The sequence below is a fragment of the Epinephelus moara genome, chromosome 23 (assembly GCF_006386435.1).
Source record: "Epinephelus moara isolate mb chromosome 23, YSFRI_EMoa_1.0, whole genome shotgun sequence".
NCBI classification, from domain to species: domain Eukaryota; kingdom Metazoa; phylum Chordata; class Actinopteri; order Perciformes; family Serranidae; genus Epinephelus; species Epinephelus moara.
Window position 1 is genome coordinate 9112468 of NC_065528.1, and position 24481 is coordinate 9136948.

General features: G+C 40.8%; 1 protein-coding gene across 3 annotated transcripts; it reads left to right on the top strand.

The window, feature by feature from the left end:
* The first annotated feature begins 1361 nt into the window (after window positions 1–1361).
* slc26a5 (solute carrier family 26 member 5) lies at window positions 1362–24375 on the top strand. 3 transcript variants are annotated; one of them, XM_050035964.1, is made up of 18 exons: window positions 1362–1540; window positions 3277–3574; window positions 4201–4340; window positions 4780–4890; window positions 9569–9750; window positions 10068–10232; window positions 11170–11405; window positions 11729–11876; window positions 13524–13637; window positions 13810–13887; window positions 14115–14210; window positions 16193–16299; window positions 16510–16579; window positions 16689–16781; window positions 19116–19220; window positions 20452–20652; window positions 21256–21310; window positions 23570–24375. In XM_050035964.1, the coding sequence occupies exons 2-18, from the start codon at window positions 3420–3422 to the stop codon at window positions 23767–23769; spliced, it is 2256 nt and encodes a 751-aa protein (XP_049891921.1). In that variant the 5' UTR covers window positions 1362–1540; window positions 3277–3419; the 3' UTR covers window positions 23770–24375. The 3 variants fall into 3 exon arrangements, with proteins under 3 accessions (XP_049891921.1, XP_049891923.1, XP_049891922.1); XM_050035966.1 differs by having other exon boundaries at window positions 20455–20652; XM_050035965.1 differs by having other exon boundaries at window positions 1530–1665.
* Window positions 24376–24481: the final 106 nt, after the last annotated feature.

A 24481-nucleotide genomic window follows, 5' to 3' on the forward strand; every position in this document is an offset into this window, starting at 1 on the left:
CATCCAGACTGTTACCAGCTCAAACTTCAAAAGCCAGCATCTGTGATGGGGGTGTGTTAGTTAGTGCCCATAGCATCATGGGTAACTTTCACATCTGTGAAGACACCTTGAATGCTGAATGCTACACACTTATTGAGTGTTGCTAGAGGGAAAGGTGATGTAATACAGTGGTGAACATGCCTCTGTCCCAGCTCTTTTAGAACATGTTGCAGGCATTAAAATCAGAATAAATGTATATTAATAAATCATGTTTATGAGTTTGAACATTAAATATCTTGTCTTGGACTGTATTCAACTGAATAGAGGTTAAGGATTTGCACATCATTGCACACAGCGTCCTAACTTTTTGGGAATTGGGGTTGTATGTTTGTGGTGATGTTTATGAATAATTTATTACAAATGACCTTAGTAAAAATGTCTTCAGAAGCAAACCAAACTGTCCAAGGAGATATCAAGTATAAACCCATACAATAGTACATTATGTGACAGTTTCTGTCATCATCATCATCATCATCATCATCATGTGCTGGGGGTCACATCTGTGTTACATCGTTATGGATCACAGTGATTAATTACTACTTATTGATTCAACTGTCAAAACAACTCTATGAGGACATTTTATATAATGCCGTCGTTCGTTATGGAGCTCATGAGAGAGCACAGGAAGGAGCCCCGTGACCACACGTCATGACGCCGGCGGCCCTGCTTTCATCATCCAGCTCCCTGCCCCCAAGCAGCCAAAGATCCACAATAAACAAAAGAGCTCTCACTCTGACGTTAGTTTGTAACACGACGTAATCAGACTCCGCTTTCATGGTAGGCCTACCGTCACCATAGATATCATGAGACAGTTCCTCTGAATGTTATGGGGCTAGGGGTCCACCACCAGAAGATTTTAAGTTTTTCGAGTTTATTCACTAATGTGTGCCCCTTTTGCATCAATTTATGGTGAAAATGTCATTATTGGCGTCAAAATAAAAGTCCTATGCTCATATTTACAAGTCTTTTTAGAGACTACAGTAATAATAATATAGAATATTTTATTCTGGGGTTGAGCCCCGGCCACTGCGGTGACAGCCTTGTACATGGGGCGCCTGCTCTAACACTAAGCCACCAACGCCCCATCAACACAGTTTTTTAACCTAATTTTAACATACACACTTGCATATGATGACTGACGGAAACACATGCCAAGATCATACTTAAACAATAAGGCAAACACATGTTAAACTGAAACTCATTGGTTATCTGGCAAGAAAAGCCTCAGCTCAAACACTCAGCATTTATAAGGACTACAAACCGTCCTGAGTACAAGAGGAGAGCGCATGCGTAAGAATCTTTGGAGACCGGAAGATGGAAAGGAATTTCACAATAGAGTAATTTATCCTTTCAGCGTAGACTATCTGTGTATCATAACAGGTTGCCGCTGTGTGACGTCCCCCAAGGACGTTAAGCTGGTTAAACTTCAACTGAAGAGGACAGGTCTAGGTGTATGTTCATATTCTCCGGGCAGCATCCCCACAGCAGCTGGAGGACGGAGGTAAGAGTCCTGCCTTCATTAGCATCTTCACGTTAGTTTCAGTGCTGAACTGTGGAGAGCTAGTAAAACAACCCTCTCTCCTGTCACAGCGAGGATAACGTTAGAAACGTTACAGTTGGACGCCGGTTAGTACTTGTAACACGAACATTGCTGTGAATTAAAAAATGTATATTTTTTCCACATTTCAGAAATATGTAGTCACGAGTTTGTCCGTTATCAATGCCGCGTTTGTGTTAGCTAGCTAACGTACAGGAAATGAAAGGCGAAAAAGGCTCGAAGCTGTCAACTGTTCTTGCGTCAGAGACTTAATTCATCAGGCAAAGTGATGAGTCCATGTCAAACCGTGAACCAGCAAATACTGAAACTGCTTTATGTTATAATGATGGAAGTCAACTAAAGAACTTGCGTGGTTACTTTTGTCTGTGTTAGTCAAATACAAAAAAAAACCAAAAACGTGTACAAAAAAGATTTGTAAAGTTACAAAACTATTTTGCAAGTATAGCAAGGATCTGAAAATACACAATTTTCATACATTTAAAAAATATCTGTGAATATGTTTTAATTAATTGGAAATAAATTAAAAGCATTTGTGAATATCTTCCTAACATGTAGCCTATAACTGTCAAACAGATATTTGTAAATCCAGTTTTTTTATTTGTGAATCTAAATCATATGCTCGTGGATTTGCATTTTTTTTTTTTAATTGGTTTGTTTTCATTCGTTTTATATTTGCAAAATATTCTTGTGATATTACAATTAATTTCTGTATTGGTGGAAGTTTTATATTTACAGACCGCACATTTACACACAAAGAAAAAGTATTAAGACAAATCTAGCTTCATATTTGTGTATTTGCAGATCTGTTTTCTATTTGCAAAATGTTTTTTTAGTTACAAATCTTTTTGAATTTGTAGAAGGTGTTTTATACTTACAAATTACATGTTAACACTTGGCCTGTCTATGTGTTCACACAAATAATAATGAGACAAATCTAGCTCCATATTCAGCTGATGTTATAAAATGTGTGCTTTGACGTCATTTAGTTACAGCATTATCAGTCAATTAAATTTCATGTCAGGTACTTTATTCTGCACACAATCCACATTACAAAGATACTAATTTTAACATGGGAATTTCACACAGAACACGTATAACATTATGTGGATGTGTACGCCTTAAAGATATGGCCATGACAAAGTGGTTTACTGCACTCATTTATCTTGTAGGCAGTGCAATTGTGGATTCAGAGATGTGTATGTACAGCCAATATTTGCTAAACGTTCGAATTGAATGAAGGCTTTTTTCAGTCACATAAGATAAGTTGACTGTAAATTTACTATGAAGTCCTACACAGACACTTTATAGCCCTGTAGCAACACAGTGACTGTCATAAGTAGAGTGATTTATTTCCTGTTCAAGCTATAAACCATATTCTTTTGTCTGACTTTGAAAGCAACATCTTGCAGTGGAATCCAGCTGACTAACTGTACCCTTTAACATATGAAGTGCAAAACAAGCAGGACAGTATTTCTTCAGGCTACCCTCTTAGCCAAATATTTGCTTAAAAGGTGATAGCCATGCAAATCCAACTGACGCTGAAGTTATCAGCACAAAAATGCACAAACACACAGGCTTTGTTGGTTATCATCACTCCCAATCTTGTTATCATTAAATAGTATCAAACAAACCAGTTAGTGTTGGAATAATAATCTTGTCTCCTCTTGTCCTCCGAGCAGAAAGAGGAAGTGCAGACGAGGAGATTTAACTTGGAGCAGTGAAAGGAATGAAGATATACTGGCCAAAGCAATGACGTAGATGATAAGTGGGTGAGATAAGACACACACTGACTACGAGTACAATCAGCCCTCCTGCCTCTGAAATGGAGCAAGAAGCTGCAGCTCGGGAGGATGCAGGCTCACAGCTGATATACAGGATAGAGCGTCCGGTTTATGATGAAGGCTTCATCCGGTCGCAGCTTCTCCACCGCAAAGAAGACTCCACCACCCTCCGACAGAGGCTGGCACAAAAGTTCAGGTAAGCTTAGACTGAGGAATTTAACCCTTGATTTGTACTGCTCAAGAGCTGTTGAAATAATTAAATCAGTGGTAGTATATCCACACAAGTCAAAAAGGAAATATTCCGTCCGGGCTCTTATAAAATTGCAGAATGTGACAGTAATAAATCTAGGCTTTGACTTATTTGCAGATACAAATACAGATGCCTCTGTACGTCTGCACTGTATGTGACTTATTAATTAAAGTTACAAAGGCCTGTTGAGAACAGCTGCACTTCAAAATTTGTGTCAGACTCTTTCAGTGCATTTGGGCCTTAACCCTCCTATCTCACACATGGTGATATCTTTTTTTGACAGGATGTAAGAGTAATGACTATGTCTTGTAAATATTTAATTATAAAGATGCTAACAGTATGGGTATATAGGTGATTAGGAGTCAGGTGAGTGGAGCAAAATTACTTTCCATTAGTGAGGAAGAAGATTACGGTGTATCATGTTCTGAAGTATGGCCTTATTTGGAGGCCAGAAACTATAGCAGAAAAACAACATGGATTCCAGGAATACTTTCTGTAGTTAAAAATATACCTATTCTTTATTCTTTTTAAATAACAAACTGTTAAGTTAATCCATTTGTCTCTTTTCATAGGTGTTCATCTAAGAAAGCCAAAGCAGCGGCTTTAAGCTGTCTGCCCATTCTAACATGGCTGCCATCCTATCCAGTCAAGCAGTACCTGTTTTCGGACGTGGTCTCAGGTCTGAGCACAGGAGTTGTGCAGCTCCCTCAAGGTCAGAGCCCTGCAGTCGCAGCAACACCTCTGTCTTAAGTCCTTTTAAGACATGCACATAACTCAAAACATCAAATGAATGAATCTCTCCAGTGGCGTTCTATAGACTTGAGGAGTCCAGTAAGGAAGCAGTAAAGCTATGCTTTGGGGTTGTGTTTGAAAGCCTAAAAAACATTACCTTTACAGTCCGATGAAGCAAGAATTGTTATGTATTCTAAGGCTTTGTACGGTTGCCACAAACTAAGTTTGGCCAGGCTAGTCATCTGGAATTAAATAAGGGTTAAATGTGTGAAGGGCCAGCTGCCAACTCCTGGGGCGCTGCTTTCAGCTTCACACTGTCTTTGTTATGGTATCTCTGTAGCTCTGAGGTTGTGATGCAATGACTTGGCTTCTGGGGCTGTTCAGTTTATTTACACCTCTCCTTCTCCTCTGCTCCACAGGTCTGGCCTATGCTATGCTGGCTGCTGTGCCTCCAGTTTATGGTCTGTACTCCTCTTTCTACCCCGTGCTGCTCTACACCTTCTTTGGCACATCCAGACACATATCCATTGGTAAGAAATTAATTGAACGCTTCTCGTAAAGGCTTTGCGTTTGGGTCATTATTCTCCTACAAGCTGTGGCTGGTGCCAATTTGTTTCATTACAAACAAGAAGGCAGCCAAAAGGCAAAAGGTCCCAGGCAAACAGTCAGTATCTTCCCCAGCTGATGATCCATGTAGACCACCTGGGTATAAAGTAGAAGCATTGTTCCTGTATTGCAGTGTAGAATTACTTGTAAGTAGCTGTATGTTTATGTTGCTGTATGATAGGGTAAAACGTAAGATCAGACTGTTATTCTGTTCTTGCATAACGCTGTTTGGCTGCTTAGCTGATGACATATTCGCTGGCATTTTGAACTAGTATGTTTTCACTTCTAGCGTTACAAGAGAAAAAGGTCATACATGTGTCTGGCAAAAGTATCTCGTGATGTAAAGAGAAGGGCAGAGCTGCTAATGTAACCCGAAGCTCTGATAGCATCCACAACCAGCTTTTTGTGGTGAGAAAATAGTACAGTGGATGTGCTTGTCATACACTGGCTTTTGTTAAAGTAATCTGTAACCTCACAAAAAAGTGAAGTTAGTCAATGATTTTGTTCTTGGCCTTGGAAGTATGCTCATTTACTACTTTAGATTGTAAGCTAGTTAGCTGGGCATGCTAAGCCTTAGCATGCCCAGCTAGTTTACATTTTATGCTAAACTGTGCAATACCTATACTTTAAATGTTCATTTATCAAATGTTGCTTTTTTACCATTTGCTTATTAGACTGATCCTTTGTGTTTTTACCGATGTGTACTTATTATATTGCTTCGTGTTTTTATGCCTCTGCGCCGGTGATAGCTGTAGCTGGAGGCGTTATGTTTTTGGGTTGTCCATCTTGCCGTCTCATTCTTGTGAACAAGATATCACAGGGATGCCTTGAGGGAATTTTTCCAAATTTGGCATCACTGTCCACTTAGATTCAAGGATGAACTGATTACATTTTGGTGGTCAAAGGTCAGGTCACTGTGACCTTGTGTCTGTTTCATTCTCGTGAACGTGATATCTCAAGAACACCATAAGGGAATTTCCTCAAATTTGCCAACCATCTCACACACACATGGGGTATGGCACTGCTCTGGATTTTTAGGTTCCTATGAAAGATTCATAGGGACCTATGGATTATATTATATTGCATTATTATAAATTTTATAAAGATTCAGAAATTTAAAGATTCACAAATTACAGACTGATCCAGATGATAAGATAATACTTGCAGTTGTTTTTGAAATGGCACGTGGATGAAATGTTTTCACTCAGATGTGACTGGTGTCCTCAGCTGACATGAGCAGCAGGATTGTGAAATTTCAGTGCCCCCCACCCCTGACGTATCACCCATCCAGCTACTTCCTTTCCTAGACAGGGCTCCAACTCATCTCAGGTGTCAGCTCTAAGCCCATCTGACAAATGGACACTATAAACTAAACCTGCTCACCCTTGGAAAAGCAAATGATCTGATCTGGCGTGAACAACAGGAAGCAGTTAGCTTCACTGTTTAATGTTTCTGCCCGAAATTTATCCTGATAACAAGTTGCTGTGGAAAACGATGATCCCATAACTTTTGGCAGAGAGTGAGAGGGAATTACCTGGGCTGCTGTTCAAGTGCTGGACAAGATGGCATTTCACAGACACTCAAATTTAAAGTGCATGACCCTACAGTGGGGTCATGCCTGGACATAAGTGGGGCTGCTAAGGTGAAATACATAAATGATTCACACATGATGATATTCAACAGAGGACTGTTTTGGTGTGGTATCGCTCTGTTGCATTTTCCTGCAGTAAATGCAACACTGACAAGGAATCGTGTGCTTGGGTGACCAAGATTAGACATTATGTTCTAAGGCAAAGTCAAGCTTAGAGATAGATATTTATGTATATCCTACAGGCACCAATCTCCACAAACTAGCTGTACTTTAACTATATGGTTACAACTTGGATAAGAATATTAGAGGTACATTGAATTCTGGACAAATCTCTATATTTCTTTGGCTGAGAAGATAAATGCTATCAAAATGGTAGTTCTGCCACGATTTTTCTACCTTTTCCAAGCTTTCCTGTATTTCAACCCTTTTTCTTACTTTAAACGTCTGGACTCGCTTATCAGGCCCCATTCTCGGAACCCATTGGCTGTATTCGGCATCTGACTTCCGGCAGACGGCGATACAGCCTCTGGGGGCAGACCTCCGATTTTTTGGCCGTTTCCGACTTCCGTTTATATATAAGTAAATATGCTGAACCACTGCGATGGATTCAGAGTTTGCAGTGCAGTCAGTTATGTTCTGCCTCGTTAGTTCACTGCACGGGCCGTTTACCCTGGCAACAACTGCAGCCAGCTCAAACGTGATTGGTCAATATCACGCGGACTACATACAGCCTACAACCGGAAACCAGGACTCTTCCGCTCTTCTTCTGGAGGCAAGATCTCCAGGGTTTGCCTACAGACTCTACATTCACTGAATGTAGAGTCTGTATATAGAGACTAATCATGCCCTAATTATGGAGTTACAAGACTGTACGAATTATCAAAAAACACCTAATTAAATCAAAGGACTAAGGTGGTTTTGGCCTGCCACACTTTAAAGTTTACTGCTAGGCGGCTCACTTAAGCATCATACTGTATCATGGTGGAAAAAGAGCCCAGCAGCTGACTCAAGTGGCTGCCCAGTAGGGCTGCCCCCAATAGCTGACCAAATGTTAGTCGACAAAAAAGGTCATTAGTCGGCAAGATTTCATTGGTTGCTTAGACGCAGTAAAAAAACAAACAAAAAAAACCAAAACATGACACTCTATTAGGAGCTGCTCCTTGTCAAAATAAATCAAAATCTATACGACAGACACAGGAGGCGGCCACACTCAGCAGTCAGACAGGAGTCACAGGCTAGTTAATAACATGTTGGGCAGGAAATCCAAAGTGTGGGATCATTTTGAGAAGGTGAAGGACGAACCCAAGGTGATATGTAAACTCTGCAGGGAAACATTTGCCTATCACTCATCGACTACAAACATGACGTATCATCTGAAACATGGAAGTAGCAAAATGCCCATTAGCCACTTAGCACAATCATTACTGCTTTGCCGACAGCGTCATTAACAGGCGGCTCGCTCAGTGTGTGACGTGCACTTGTAGATAAAAAATATAGGCCTATATTAATTAAGGTTCATTAGTACAGTTTTGTATTTCTCTGTAATGTAGCACAGTGTTAACAATGTTACTGATACTATTCTTTCTCAGATCTTGAACTTGCCCGGCCAAAATATATGATTTAATAATTTAATTAATATCGTAAAACATAATGTAAACATCAATCTGGAAGCAAATCAAAGTACACATAAAAGCACCAAATACTTGCATTGATAGTCCATTAAATAAAAAAGCATGTGTTGTATTGTTAAAATGTTCAGTTAACTATTAAAAAATTACCTATTAAAAAATCTGATACAATTTTAAAACAGTGCATCGGCTATACTACTCCAAAGACTCCAAATTTTCCAGGTGATGGACCGTGACCCCTGTACCGCAACGGATTATATGGATGTTTGGTTAAAACGTCTTGTGTCACTACTGTGCTGACATTTTTGTCCCTGTCTGCTGCTGACTCTCTCTCTGGTTATTATATTAAGTGGTTGTTGTGGAAAAAACTGCTGCCAACATCTGTATTAAATATGATGAGATTTAACTGCCAACCATCTCTGTCCCACACACAAGTTACACATTGATCCAGATTAGGACATGTTTGATGTGCTTGTTGCAGCCAGAATTGACGTGAACAGCAGGACTGTGACATTTCAGTGAACCCACTGCCTACATCTCTTTTTATTAAGGTGCTTAAATTAGTGTTCCCTTCTGCTGCATACTCTTTCATGTGGCTGTACATAAAGCGCTGCTGGTGGAAAAAACTGTCACCAGCTTCAGTATGGCTTCTTCATTGTGTTGTACCATTAACCTTTGGCACAATATTTTTAGGAAATTTATTACTTGTGTCGTCCTAATCCAACCCTCATGTTGTTGTTTGTTGATTTATCCTGGTCTGAATTAATGGTGGTCTTTAAGGCAGTCAGTGGCCTTTTCACACAGCCAGATTCTTCCCACAGTGTGTGCCAAGAACAGTATGATGAGGTAGAACTGCCCTACGCACACAGGATGTCAGCTCAAACTAACTATCTAAAGATTTACAGTTTACACATTCATCAGGATTAGGAGGTGTTTGATGCAAAATCGGCGTGAGCAGCAGGATTGGGAATTTTCAGTAAACCCACTGCCTTCATCTCACCCATCTGACTACTCTCTTTCCCAGGAAGGGCTCCAAGTCATCTCAAATGCCAGCTAACCTTTAAGTCCATCTGACAAATGGGTACGATAAACCAAACCACAACCTTTATACTAAAGACCTGATCTGAAGTGAACAACAGAAAGCAGTTGGCTTCAGCAAGTGGTTGTGGAAATGATGATCCCTTAATTTCTGGCAGAGAGTGAGAGGGCATTACTGGGCTGCTGTTCGAGTGCTGGACAAGATGGCCTTTTCACTTAAAGAGATACTGCATGACGCAGTGGACATCATAATGCTGTACAGAACCAAGTCTGGAAAAATTTAGCACTTTCACGATCCAGCCGTAAAATATTCTGACACATGACTGTTCTGTTTGTGATCTGCAGGCACCTTTGCAGTCATAAGTCTGATGATCGGGGGTGTTGCAGTGAGGGAGGCCCCGGACTCCATGTTTTATGTCCTGCCTGCCAATGGATCCAACATGTCTGCTGTCTTGGACGTGGAGGCACGTGATGCCAGGAGGGTGCAGGTGGCTGTTGTGCTCACAACCCTGGTGGGAATCATCCAGGTGAGCCTTGAAACAACCAACACACTCAGCCAGCAACTGAAAGCTGCTGCTGATTTGGCCTATCTGCCTTCATCCCCCCCCCCCCCAAGAGTGTCTATTATTTGGTTAAAGCACAGCAGTAAAGTGATACAGCTTGCTGAAATGTTCTCACGCTCAAAAATCACTGTTTTGCCCACAGCAGCAGGATGTCTGAATCACTGTTGATGTGTCAACACCTTGATTTAATGTTTTTGTTTGATACACCTGTATAGCTTGTTTTTATCACCATACCTCTTTCTTTCTTCTTGCTTTCTTAATTTTGTTTTCCATTCTTGTAGTTTGTCCTAGGCCTTCTCAGGTTTGGCTTTGTGGCGATCTACCTCACAGAGCCCCTGGTGCGAGGTTTCACTACAGCAGCAGCGGTGCACGTTGTTGTCTCTCAGCTAAAGTACCTGCTGGGGGTGAAAACGCAGCGCTTCAGTGGGCCCCTCTCTGCTATTTATGTAAGTTTCAATAGCTTCTAAATGGTTTTTAGGTGGAAAGAGTGAGAGCAAGAGCAGTTAGAAAATTATTCTTTTTTTATTATGCCTCTGCGCTGGCAGTTGCCATGGCCAAAGGCATTACATTTTCAGGTTGTCCAATTCCCAAGAACACCTTAAGAGAATTTCTTCAAATTTGGCACAAATACTCACTTGGACTCAAGGATGAACTTTTCAAAGATCAAGGTTATTGTGACCTTGCATCCGTCTCATTCTCACGAATGCAATATCTCAGGAAGGCCTTGAGGGAGTTAGCTCAAATTAGGCACAAACATCCACTTGGACTCAAGAATCAACTGATTAGTGGTCAAAGGCCAGGTTCAAGGTAACCTTGCGTCCATCTCATTCTTGTGAAGGCAATATCTCAAGAAGGCCTTGAGGGAGTTATTAGACACAAACGTCCACTCAAAAACAAACTTAGAATTTGAATTTGAAAAGAATAGGTTAATGGCCATAACTCAATTTATTTGCTAATTATGACAAAATGTTACACAATTGTCTAAAAGGACATAATGACAACATGATGACATCTTATATCCAATAGGTTGAAGGTCAACTTCACTGCAACGTCATAAGGTTCTGCAAAAAAACTTTTCTGGCCGTTACTCAACGTCATATCTCAAGAACAGAAGGGGTGACATTTGGTCAGATACTTAATAGGTGACACTAATCTTTGGTGTCAACCCTGGATAGTATATTGTCTGTGCTGCTGTGTGTGATGCATCCATGTTTTCACAGACCTGGATATAAGCTGTTAGTGCAACTTGAGTGTTCACGAAGATATAACCGCAAAGTGGTAATTCTGTGTGGCTATTTTTCTAGTTCATGTTTTGTTGTGTGTTTGGTAATTGCAAAAAATAGATGACTTAAATGCATCATAAATTCTATACTCTTGCCCTAGAGCGTCAAGGCGGTACTCAGTGACATCACCAGCACCAATGTCTCCACTCTCATCTTGGGCCTTGTGTGCCTCGTCTTCCTGTACGCAATCAAAGACCTCAACGAGCGATTCAAGAAGAAACTGCCTATTCCCATCCCTGGAGAGATTATTGTGGTTATTGTGTCCACCAGTGTCTCCTATGGCATGTCCTTATCAGAGGGCTACAAAGTGGACGTAGTTGGGAAGATACCAACCGGGTAGGTTGTTACATTCCCTTGTTGTTGGCACAGAATTTTAGAGTAGTGTATTTAAGTCATGGAAATTCATGGAATTTTACAACTGGGGGATCTGAATCTACTGAAGAACATGTTGGTCATATCTTAATTGTATGAATTTTGTAGCTTTAGCTGTAGCTTTTCTGAATCTACTGAAGAACATGTGGGTCATATCCTAATTGTATGAATTTTGTAGCTTAAGGCTCTTGTTCACCACATTAAAAGAGCCGTCATAACATTGCAGCCAAGATAATATTTACACACTGGGATTGATGAACTACAAATGTTATTTTATGTGCTCTCAGGCTTCTCCCTCCCGCTGTCCCAGAGTTCTCTCTGTTACCCAGTTTGGTCACAGACTCCTTTGCTGTAGCGATTGTCGGATTCTCAATGGGCATCTCGCTTGCCAAGATCTTTGCCCTGAAGCACGGCTACAGCGTGGATGGCAACCAGGTGAGTGTGAACATCTGAGGAGCTGCTGAAGAAAAACAGATCCTGGCACAATGAACTCTATCTTGGCACAACGAAGCTAACCTGACAATCAGTGTGCTTACTTGCACTTGTAACCGGGGTTACAGTCGCCTCCTCTAATAAGACAATTTGTCAAACTTCATGTAAAAGAAAATCTTTTGCGGTAGGGGTTTAGAGAAATCTCATTTCACCAGCTAGATTTGTCCTTGAGAAAGCTGTTTTTTAAACATGTATAAGGGTAGCCAGCATGTGCAGGACAAAGACTTGAGACTGGAAGAATGTTGCTGACACACAAGAGTGGTGGGATGAAAGGAAAGATCAATACATGTTAGCAATATTTCCTTTGTGGGTAAAATGATTCGAACCACAATTCGACTATTTAGATTTAGAATTGAGACACATTTGCTCTGTAAGGAAAAGCTGTGCTATCTGTCATGTTAAGAGGGGAAATCTGATCACTGACCTGCTTGATATATAGATTTACAGTAACAAGTTGAGTCATATGATTGATTACCTGCATAAAGCAGTTTCTCAGAGCAGCCAGGTTTCTTGAGCTAATGTAAGTTGTACCATGGTCTGAGCTCTAGTGAAAATAAAGGACGTTGGGTTTTTTTTTGTATTTGGGATTTTTTTGGTTCATGTTGCTCTATGATATGACTACAGGAGCATGTAAACAGGAGTCAGGAGAGGAACTATATAACAGTGAATATTCCAACAATGTGGAGACCTTATTGCTGTATGTTCCAGTATCTGATTAAGTATGGAAAGTCACGTCTGTCACACTGGACTGACTGGAAATAGGAAGTTACTGTAACTTCAGCTAAGCATAACTGACCTAACTGTGCTTGATGGCGTCATTGACCCTCTCCGGAGGTCATGGTTGTTTGCTCTGGGCTCTTCACTGTAAACATTCACCTGCTTTCATCCACAGACTATTTAGGTTTTTTGGGTCATTTCCTATAGTTGTTTAAGGAGGCTTCCACATCAGAGACCCTGTTTGATTACCTTGAACAATGTGTACTGTTCCCTGGCATGATGCGTCAATCCATGCTCCAGTCCACATGACAAGGTGGTCTCAACTAGTACGGTTCACGTGTACTCCAGTATGGTACACATCAGGTGTGAACACCAACTGTCCAAAACACAAAAGTGGACTGCTATTTAATGCAACTACAAGGAGTTTTAAACCGGTAATTTAACAGTCACAATTTAAAACTGACTCCTTTGTATCAGATGGCAGCGCAATCCGCCACAGACAGACATAGATGCGGTTTAGCTGCCACTTCACCCTGCAGTCAGAGTTCCAGCGGAAGGCAGAAAGCTTTGTGCCCGGCAGCAGCAGCTCCTCATCAGCGGTTTTGCTGATCCCTGCTGATGACCGTCTAAGGGCAGCAGGGTGGGTCTGCAGTGCCCTTTTCTACACTATAGCACAACAAAAATGTTCCACAGATGATGTTTTAAGTGTACATGGGTATGGAACACCATTACTAATGTAAAAGCTGAGCAAATCAATCATACCTATATGAAAAGCCCTAAAACTATGTTTTCGCTGCCTAGCCAGCTGCAGAACATGTTCACATTTTGAATTTCTTTGTTCTGAGACAAAACTTTGTGTTGTTCTGCTTTCAGGAGCTGATTGCCATTGGTCTGTGTAACTTCATCAGCTCTTTCTTCTCAACCTTCGCCATCACTTGCTCCATGTCAAGGAGCCTAGTGCAGGAGAGCACTGGTGGAAAAACACAGGTAGCACATACACAATTCCACTACAGGAGCTAGTACACCATCTCACTCAACTAAATTGGTGTCGTAAAACTGTAATTAGAATGAGGTTATGTTGACACAGTTATCTGTGTGTGTGTGTGTGTGTGTGTGTGTGTGTGTGTGTGTGTGTGTGTGTGTGTGTGTGTTTGTTCAGATTGCAGGACTGCTGGCGTCTCTCATGGTGCTGCTGGTGGTGGTGGCCATTGGTTTTGTCTTCCAACCGCTCCCTCAGGTGGGTGAAGCTGTTGCTGATGACGCAGAGCTTCCAGCTTCCTGTCTGGCAGCTCGGCGTCACGGGTGGAGCTACAGTCACTTTTATTTTCTGTCCAGTTTGTTGAACAAACAGAGGCTGATGGCTCTGCGTCACGCCTCACGTAATGAGATCGAAAGATTGCCAAGAGTCGTTGCTAATGTCTTCCTGTATTGTTCAAATGTATGATCCTCTGTTGTGTTTCCCAGACTGCGCTGGCTGCCATCATCATGGTGAACCTACTGGGGATGTTCAAACAGTTCAGAGACATTCCTGTTCTGTGGAGGACCAGTAAGATCGAACTGGTCAGTCTGTTAAATCAAACTCAACATAACAAAAATGTTACAAGGCAGTAGAGGTCCCCACAGGAAACCCGAAGATGTAAAATGAGCTGATAAGGAGCTTGTTCTGCACTTTTTAGTCGACTGTGGTTTTTGGTCAGGAGCTGTTCTCTCAAAGTAGTCTGTCACCAAGAGCAACAAATGCTGCGTCTATAGTTAGAACACCAGAACACAACAAATTATTTTAATGTGTTTTTGAAGGTTCATAATGTTCAAGACTCTGTGTGTGTATATTTAAGCAGAAGACACAGGCCAAAGGTTTTTCCCCACAAGTTTGCCTGTCCCAGTGAATTTTACAAAAAGCTTTTATACACATTTATGAATCTGTTAAGAGGTTATGCACCTTTTTGTTATAGGCCACTCCCACTCCCACAAGAACTGCTACTAAGGGGTGGGGAAATTGTTGTCGACCGACTGACCAGCAGAGTGACCTATAGAGCTGCTGGTCACAGCTAAAAAAAGAAAGGGATACTGTTTCAAGTGAGAAATGTTAGTGCTTAATGAATTGGACAAGTAGAAGTTCTGAATGCATTGACTGAGAACTAAGTGTGAACACATCTGGTTCAGAGTTGGATAAGATTACCAAAGCATTAAATACAAATAGGAGGCAGTTTAACAGTATTAAATTTTACTTTTTGGCTGATCTGGGCCTGATTTCCTTCAGGTCTATGTTGGCTGAGGTCCAGCAGCAGGTAGAGCAGTTTGTGCTTAGATTTTATGTGTGTTATGTGTTTTTATGCCTCTGTGCATGTGATAGCCATGGCCAGAGGCATCATATTTTGGGGTTGTCCACCCGTCCATCCCATTATCATGAACGTGATATCTCAAGAGCACCTTGAGGGAATTTCTACCAATTTGTCACCAGCGTCCACTGAGACTCAACAATGATGGTCATACTCAAAGGTCAAGGTCCCTGTGACCTCAAGTGTCTCATTCATGTAAACGCAATATCTCAAGAACACCTTGAAGGGATTTTTTTAAAATTTGGCTCAAACATTCAAGGTCAAGGTCACGGTCACAATGACCTTGCATCTGTCTCATTTTCATGAACACAATATCTCAAGAAGGCCTTCAGGGAGCTCCCTCAAATTTGGCACAAATGTCCACTTGGACTCAAGAATGGCCCAATTGGAATTTGGTGGTCTAAAGTCGAAAGTCAAAGGTCACTGTCACCTCACAAAAAAATGTTTTTGGCCATAACTCAAGAATTGAAAGGCCACTTATGACAAAATTTCAAACAAATGTCGAATAGGATAAAATGATCAAGTGATGACATTTTATATCGAAAAGGTTAAAGGTCACCATGATATATCGTAACTCAGGAACAGAAGGGGAGACATTTGGTCAGATACTGAATTGGTAACACTTACATTAAACTGTGCTGATTGTATACATCTTTGGTGCTTCTGGGGGGGAGATGTGTGCAAAGTATCCACGTGTTTTGCAGACATAGATATAAGTGCAATGTGACTGGTGCATGGAGGCATACAATGGAGAGGCGGTATTTCTAGTTTAATGGACTGGTCCACCTCTGGGATTGTGTTGGGTAAACATGTTTAGTTTTGTGAGGACTTCTACTGCTCAGCACAAACAGGATAATATGCTTCCTTTATCTTGTCTTTCATAGATTCCACCTTAAACCTCGGGCGATCTTATCTAATCTGTGCTCAGCTTCATGTCCACCTGAGAAAAAGAAGCACGTAGAGTTAACCATGATAGATTTTTAAACTACCATTTTTAAGTCCATTTCAACAATGCTTAATTGCCCAACGTCTTATTTTTGGGAGCCTCTGTCACATGATTGATGAGTGATATTGCCAGTATGTGACAAAATAAAAAGAAATGCCCTGTTTTTTTCCGCTCAGATGAGGAAAGAGGATGCAGCTGTAGCTCCTCTGCAGCACTTCATGTCAGTATATTTCTGTTTCTTCCCTTTTCTCTCTCAGGCCATCTGGCTGGTGGCCTTCGTGGCGTCTGTGCTGTTGGGGCTGGATTATGGTCTCCTGGTGGCCCTCTCATTCGCCATACTAACAGTCATCTACAGAACACAGAGGTACTGATGATAGGCAGCTGCTTGTCTAAAGTCCAAATATGTGTTTATCATCACATCGCTGTAACATGAATAAACTTTATAGCACATATCATAGCATGTTAATACATTTATATGAACTGGTTCAGGTGGTGTTCCAAGTGGTTAATAGAGGAATGTAGTGTAAAAGTTATGAAATTGAGGTAGTTCTGACCTTTCCTCTTTGTCTTTCAGCCCTAAAAGTGCTGTCCTGGGCCATGTCCCCGGCACAGGGCTGTACTGTGACGTGGATGAGTATGAAGAGGTGGGTCTTTCAGAGGAGAAAACACTTAAGTCTGAACCCAGGCTAAACATTTTACATCCAGTCCGTTGGTCTGAACTCTGAATGTCTGTGATTTGTGTTCTGTTACCAGGCAGCTGAATATGAGGGGATTAAGATTTTCCACTCCAACTCTTCAATCTACTTTGCTAACAGTGACCTTTATGTGAACGCCCTCAAAGAGAAGGTAATCCTAGCCACAGTTTGTGTGTAAGTCTGTGTGTGTTGATAAAGAACTGAACAGAAGGTAAAAGAAACCTTTTCAAATTGACATCTTATGGAGGAGAGGACAATGAGAAACACTTCTGTCAGTGGAAGTGAAGTGGTGTGACTCAGGTTGTTGAAGTTGCGATGGAGTCCAGAATTGACACTCTTCAATGTAGGTCATCACCACAGTTACCCAGGGACATGTTATTATGTGAAAACTATTTGGTGGCAGATGGACTCTTAAAGATGTGAGCAAACAGTTGTAATGTGACATCAGCAGAAAGAGAAGTGAAAGAGGAAGAAAACGGAGTGCATCACCGTGTTCTTAGTACAAGGATGACCACATCACCCAGATTAGAATGTTGGGGATTTAACATGAGTCTGGATGTTTTTGTTTTTCAAAGCTGTCTTAAAATGAATCTAGACCTGTTGTCGGAGCAGCAAGTCCCTAAACCAAAACCTGCAAAAGGACATCTAATTGACTGTTTTAGGATGAATCATACATTAGCCATACATCTACCCTCATCTCTGCCATCCTTAGTAAGTTTTTGTACCATGTGCTGATGATAGCTGTGGCCGGAGGCATGATGATTTGGGTTGTCTTTCCATCTGTATATCTGTCTTTTCATGTGTACGTGATATCTCAAGAACACCCGGAGGGAATACCTTTATATTTTGCACAAATGTTCACTTGAACATTAGATTTGACTGATTAGATTTTGGTGGTCAAAGGTCACAGGTCAAGGTCATTGTGATCTTGCATCTGCCTCATTCTTGTGAATGCGGTATTTCAAGAACACCTTGGGGCATTTCTTTAAATTAGGCACAGTCATGTGCTTTGAGTCAAGAATAAACTGATTAGTTTTTGGTGGTCAAAGGTCAAGGTCACTGTGACCATGCTTAGTCTCATTTCCGTGAACACAATATCTCAAGAAGGCCTTGAATTAATTAATTAGGCCTTAAATTTGACACAAAAGTCCACTTCGACTCATGAATTAAAATTTGATTAAAGTAATGACATTTTATATCCAAAAGGTCAACTTCACTGATAACACTTTTCTGGCCGTTATTCAATGTCATATCTCAGGAACAGAATGGGAAACATTTTGTTAGATACTGTATACTGTATACAGTCAATTGGACCCAAACTGGTCGAGGCGCTCTGCACATGCTCCACAGTTTCGGCCCCATGCTTTGACCCGGAAGTCAAATATCATTTAATGCAAAACAAAGGAAGAAGCTGCTAACAACATGGTGAAATCTACATCCAGAGCTGTGCATTTTTTGTACAGACGAAATGTACAGAGCTGTAAAGTTTTCCACCACGGTACCAGATTTCTAACTGCAGCTAACTTGTTTGGCGATTATTTGGTCTGTGAAGTAACAGGTCAACCAGATAAAGGTCCAATACTAACAAGCTGAAAGGGGGCATATCGCCGCCTATTGTAGTAGAGTCGGACATACTTAGGTCAATAAATCGATTCCCCTCCTGTGCTTGTATACTGGGACAAGGACAGTAGTTCAATTAAATGGCCAAGTTAAGGTATAACTGCAGCTCGACTTAATTGTGCATGTAAACGTATTGAGTACTGACATTGTTACGTGAGGGGAAACCGGAGGATGGGTGTTTTGCTTCCGTATGAGCACAGTATAAAGTGTTAACAATAAGATAGCTAGTGGGACACACTCAGAGGGATTCACATGCACTAACATACACACATGACCATCTACCACAACATAGCATAAATATTAGTATTTAAGATTACAACACATACAGGATGCAATTACTCCACTACATTTTTATTTAGCAAATAGTGGTTTGCTGCTAAATTAATGTTCCAAATGTCACATACAGAACCTTTTAAAGCTGTTTATGTAGGAGATATAAGTAAGGTTTAATTTTCATAGCAGACTTATGATTATCACATAACATAAATGTCTCTTGCATGTTCAATCATGCACCAGCATCACTCGTGGTCTGACCAAATTCACTGGTTTAACAGAGTGGAAAGAATGGAAACATTGTACAATGTAGAGCAAAATAACGCCTGTAAAAATGCAGGAACAAATAATAAAATAAGACTTGTGTCCATGAATCTATTCCCCACAATGCATGCTGGGAGGCTTTGCAACAAACCTACTAATGTAACTGTAACTGACACTGCCAAAGTGTACCCAATATATATATTCATTATTACAGTCTGTTTAATGTACAAATTAAAGGAACTGATAGGATTACATTTCACTATGTGATTGCATCCGAGAAATAAATTTGAGGACTGATTGATAATCTCAGATTTGATGCTCTTAACAGACGGGAGTAAGCCCTGCCGACTTACAAGCTGTCCGGAAAGCCCACAAAAAACAGAGGGAGAAGACAAATGGCAACCACGACTCTCCGCTTAAGATGTGTGCCAAGGTGAGTCCTGCTTTCCTTCCTTCTCTCCCTGTTTGCTTGTTGCCTATGTACACAGCGAGCTTTGTTGAGTCAGCATGCTGCATATTTGCCATACGTGTTCGTCAAGTAGGGGCTTGTGAAATCCTGGAGGGAGTGAAAAACTAGTTCCGAGGCTGGTGTACTGTAGCAGGGAGTGACTGACCTGAGGAGGTTTCAACAGATGATGTTTGCCAGGCCTTTTGTGATTCTGTACAGAGAACAGTGTGAAGAGATGGCTGAAAACTCCATTTATCAGAGCTGTGAATGCCATAGTTCACATAGAGTAACAGTGAAATGAAAAAAGAGATATTTAATCATGTTAGCTGGATACACGCTACAGCTGAAATGTTTGGAATCACCTGTTTTTTGCTTTAGTAATGGCTGTTTTAACACCAAAAGTATTATTTACATCTGAAATAGTTTTGGCCCCAACAGATGTAGAATTAAATTATTCAAATTAATCGATGTTATTTTCTCTATTAATCATTTTGCCAATAAAGTGTCAGAAAGTAGTGAGACATGCCTTGTGCAATGTGTGCATTCTTCAATTGCTGGGTTTTATTTGACCCGCAGTCCAAAATTCCAAACCTGTTCAGTTTATTGTCACATATGTCGAAGAAAAGCATCAAATTCTCACATTTAAGAAGCATGAAACTAGTAAATGTTTTTCTTTTTTGTTAAAAAAAAACCCCCACTAAAACAAAATTTTGATGATTAAAATATTGATTCATTGATGAGAACTCTGTTGGAACTTGGATTTTGATTTTGTTTTCCAGACCAGAAAAGCATGTGATGCTCAGTCATTATTGAACCACAACGGTGCGATTAGGCTCAAAATATTGAGTTATTAAAATATTGCTCAGAGGAGTTTTTGTCTCTTTCTGACGTCTCGTTTGTCAGTCTGGTCGAACCGTTGTACCGTGTTTTGTTCTCTGTGTACAAAACAAACCCCTCTTGCAGATAACACCTATTTGTAAAGAGGGTTTTCTACAACCTAAAAGCATAACCATTTAAACATTATAGAGTAGTTCTCCTCTCAGACATCTGACTGGACCTAGTCAAGCTTCTGAGGCAGGAGATTTGGATTTTTTTGACTCTGGCTCCACACAGTGGTAGTATCAAAAAATACACAAACCTGACCACCTGAAAACCTTTGATGCTTGTAGGATTCCTGTCATAAAAGATCCCTTTCTTTGATTGGTTCTAATAAAAGCAGAGAGGGGTGACCCATGAGGTTTTGTCCTACAACCACGTGGCGGAGGAGGAGAGGAACGGCCAGCTGGGGGAAACAAACAGCCAGTCAGACTCAGAGGGTGCTGTCTTCCTGGAACCTCTCAGTGCTGTCCACTCCATCATCCTGGACTGGACGTCTGCCAGCTTCATTGATTCTGTTGGAGCCAAAGCCATCAAACAGGTTCTTCTTTGTCTTTTTACTCCAACACAGACTGTTTTTAATATCAGGTTCACTGCAGCAACAGGGTTTCTAACAGCTCAAACAGCTTGTTAAAGGGACAGTTCACCCCAAAATCCAAAATGCATATTTTTCCTCTTACCTGTAGTGCTGTATATCAGTCTAGATAGTTTTGGTGTGAGTTGCAGAGTGTTGGAGATATTGGCTGTAGAGATGTCTGCCCTCTCTCCAATATAATAGAACTTGATGGCACTCGGCTTGTGGTGCTCAAAGCACCAAAAAATACATTTGAAAAACTCAACAGCAAAGTCTCTCTCCAGAAATCATGACCTGGTTACTCAAAATAATCCACAGAGCTTGTTGTGAGCAGTTTCATGTAAGAACAAGTTTCTTTCTATTGAACTGCACGCTTCCTTCTGTGCGATGATACGGTTGCCGGGTGAAGTTTGGTAATGTATGTATTTTTGATGAACTGTCCCTTTAAATTTCATTCCTGTGTTGCTGTTGTGTCAGTTCAGGAATGCTTGTGGGAAAATGTGTGTTGCAGAAGGAACTCTGGTGTTTAGGATTTTACCTCAGTGAGCAAGTCAGCATTTGTCTCTGCAGGTTATTAAGGAATACGCAGCTGTGGATGTTCGAGTGGTCATAGCCGGCTGTAGCAGTAAGTGATCATTCATCTCTGTATTTGTTTAAAGCAGAACTTCAGTCCAGGGAGATACAGTAAATGTTACTGTCAGTTATTGAATGTTGAAATATGAAAACACTTAAAAAAATTTATCTTGACCCTCCCCTGAGTTACAGATATTTTTCCTTGAGCCTCACAGCCATCACAGTGCACACACAGCCAGCATTACCAACATGTGCATATTATGTTTTCCCCAATAAACCGTAACACACATAAGAGTGGCAGCAGCGGCCAGAATGTCAGTAACTTTGCATGACAGTCGTTATTAGATTTGAAAACTGAGGTCTACCCTTTAATAATCAAAAGTGAAAAGTTGAAAATGAAAAGAATAACATGATTTTGATACAATATCACTATTTTTGAGCTCAGAATTGATTATGTTTCTTTATTTAAGCGTTCATCGCACATGATGTGCTTAAAGACCCTTGGATACTTGAAAACCAGATGATAGTTTCTTATTTTCCCCTATTTTCTGGCTATGAGAAATTGTGTAATTTTGGTAATATTTGAAGACATCATGCCTTTCAAACCCACTTGTTGGTTTAGGGTTCTGAGGATAAATAAATAAAAAACAGCCATTTAAAGTTGAATTTCCTCCTCTAAGCCAAATCAGAAACACCCTTCCCAGTGCTTAAAAAAATGTGCTCATTTTGCTCCACCCTCTCCCCTCTTACTGTTGTATTATTAAGAAGAACCTAGTTAAAATGCCTCACTCAGATTTAACATATTACTCTGATGTGGAAACACATTCATTCTCTAACTTGTGCTTCATCTCTATCTGCAAAGTCAATTGTAGTCATTGCAGTATGATGGCTAAATCATGTCCCTCTTTTTTTTGTTGCAATTTTTGGGTTGATAACATTTGTTACATAGATTTTTTGCAAAATATAACAATTTTTTTATCACTAAGAATAATAAAAAAAAATTGTCAGAAATCCCTCCAAAAAATCCATGCTGTGATTAGGTATCAAAACTTTTGAAGATTTCTGTAAGAATTGCATTTTTCTGTGATTGAATGGCGAGCACTTTTGTTTTGTAAACTGCTGAGAAACTAGTCTCTTACACAGACGCCGATGACATCAGCACGCTGGCTGACTCTGTCGTCTGTGGACATTCCCATAGGAAAGTTGTAATAGAACTAACGCTGGCTCCCAGCGGCAGTAATGTAATTGGATCCATATGTTCAGTGCATGGCAAGAAGAGATTAAAATGGATATGATTTCATTTGATTCAGCTACAATGCAGAGCTGCAACGTCTCTGTTAGATGTAACACCCGTGCCATACCTATGGCAACACCGTCACATGGTCTGGATATCCCCGCCCATTTCTATTACAAAACGAAAGACGAATGTCCCCAGACTCCCATTCCGAAGTAAGGGAGGCTGGTCACGCGAGACTACTGAGAAACCCCTTATTGTCAATATACCCATAAAAGCCGTCCATCTTCTGAATGCCTGAGGTCTCTAGTTTGTGGTTGTAAACTTTCATGAGGCTGTGATTATCCTGGAGGTCACAATAGGTCATTTTATACAGTGAGATGTGTTCAAAAAAGTGGTCTCACTACAGTGAAATGGCTGGTAACATTATTGCACATGAATCAAATTGGCCTCATTGAATCTAGAAGTCTCAGCTTTCCAGTCATAATAATCCTAATTTATGCAATCCCAGGACTGTTTAGGCACCCCAGCATGCAGAAATATTTTGTTACACCATTTGTAAGAATAGGTGAAAATAACACAATTGTACACAATGGCATGGTTTTTGCCATTAAGGGGAGACTTGTGAGCCTAAAACCCATTTTCATTCAGATACCTCAAGGTGTGAGGAAAGACCCTGTAAAATTGGCAATTACAGTTTCCCCCTCACCAAAATTTAGCCTGGATTTGGAACATTGTTTAACCCCTTTACCGACAAGTTAGTAAGACATGGTAAAGCCAGAGGTCTCAGTATCTTCACTCTAGCTTTAAAACTCAGCTGCTACAGTCTCTCAACGAAAGTAATGTCAGCTGAGGATGCTGCCATCCTAGCGGAGTGAACAAAGTTAAACTGTTTGAGATTCTTTTTTACTAAAAGTAGCCAAACGTTTTGTGAGGTGAGTAATCTGGTCAAGCTTAATTTTTTACAGTCTTTACTGGTGTGCTGCTGTGATCAGTTTCCTAGCTCCACCTCAATATTGTAGTATGAGAGCACAGTTTGCATCTGGTCTGATCCTGTATCTCTGTTTGATCTACAAGGGAACCTACTATCCGAGCTGGACACCCTACAGTTTTTCACCGGGGACGTGACTCCAGAGATGGTGTTCCCCACCGTCCATGATGCTGTACTGCACTGCCAACACTCAAATCCCAGCCCATCAGCTGCTCTAACCAATGGAACAACCAGACAAGTGGACGACACCTGTAACCAAGGACAAATCACAGCAGCAGAGTCCTGATGTGTGCCGCTGACTTGAGAGGTCCTGCACCCAACTGTAGGGGTGATGAACTTCAAATGTTCTGGCATTACAGTAGGGATGAACTGAGCAATCATTTACACTGAATAGAAGAGTGTTTGTATCACGCGTGGAGGATTTTAGTTCACAGGAGTCTGACAAACTTGTTAACTTGAACGTGCCCGGAGCACTGAGATACAGGGCCGTTATGAGACTTTTATTTTATCAGACATTCATATTGAGATTCCAGCTGACATTCCTACAGCTTTATTCCTCCACGTCCTCTCCAGAGGGGACTGTTTAGAAGTGCACTTTGAAGTTTCGTAGTTGTTAAAGTTTTCACCGCTCTGCTGGGAGAAGTACATTTTAAAGTAAGCTGCTGCTGTCCAACTGTCTGTTAGACTGATTTCCAATATGTAGTGGTAACTTGGAGACTGACCAGAAGCTGCCTCTCATCGTCATGCTGGTATCATATTTATGGTTACTGAGAAGTTGTGTCCTGATGAATTTGAGTATTCTATTTTCAGCTGTATTTGTGTGTTTGTGTATTTAAACCAGCAGAAACACTATCATTGGTCAACTTGCAGTATCAAGTTTGTTACAGTACATTGCTTTCTGAGTGCAACACGTGTCATATTGTACACCTCAGCATAACCAGTGTTTTACTGTTTAAAGAAAATACATATATATATGGTTGTGCTGGAAAAGATGCCTT

Coding starts and splice junctions, on each gene's coding strand:
- slc26a5 (XM_050035964.1), top strand. CDS start 3,420: ATGGAGCAAGAAGCTGCAGCTCGGGAGGATGCAGGCTCACAGCTGATA. Junction 9,751..10,067: donor CCCTGGTGGGAATCATCCAG/GTGAGCCTTGAA, acceptor CCATTCTTGTAG/TTTGTCCTAGGCCTTCTCAG. Junction 13,638..13,809: donor GCACTGGTGGAAAAACACAG/GTAGCACATACA, acceptor GTGTTTGTTCAG/ATTGCAGGACTGCTGGCGTC.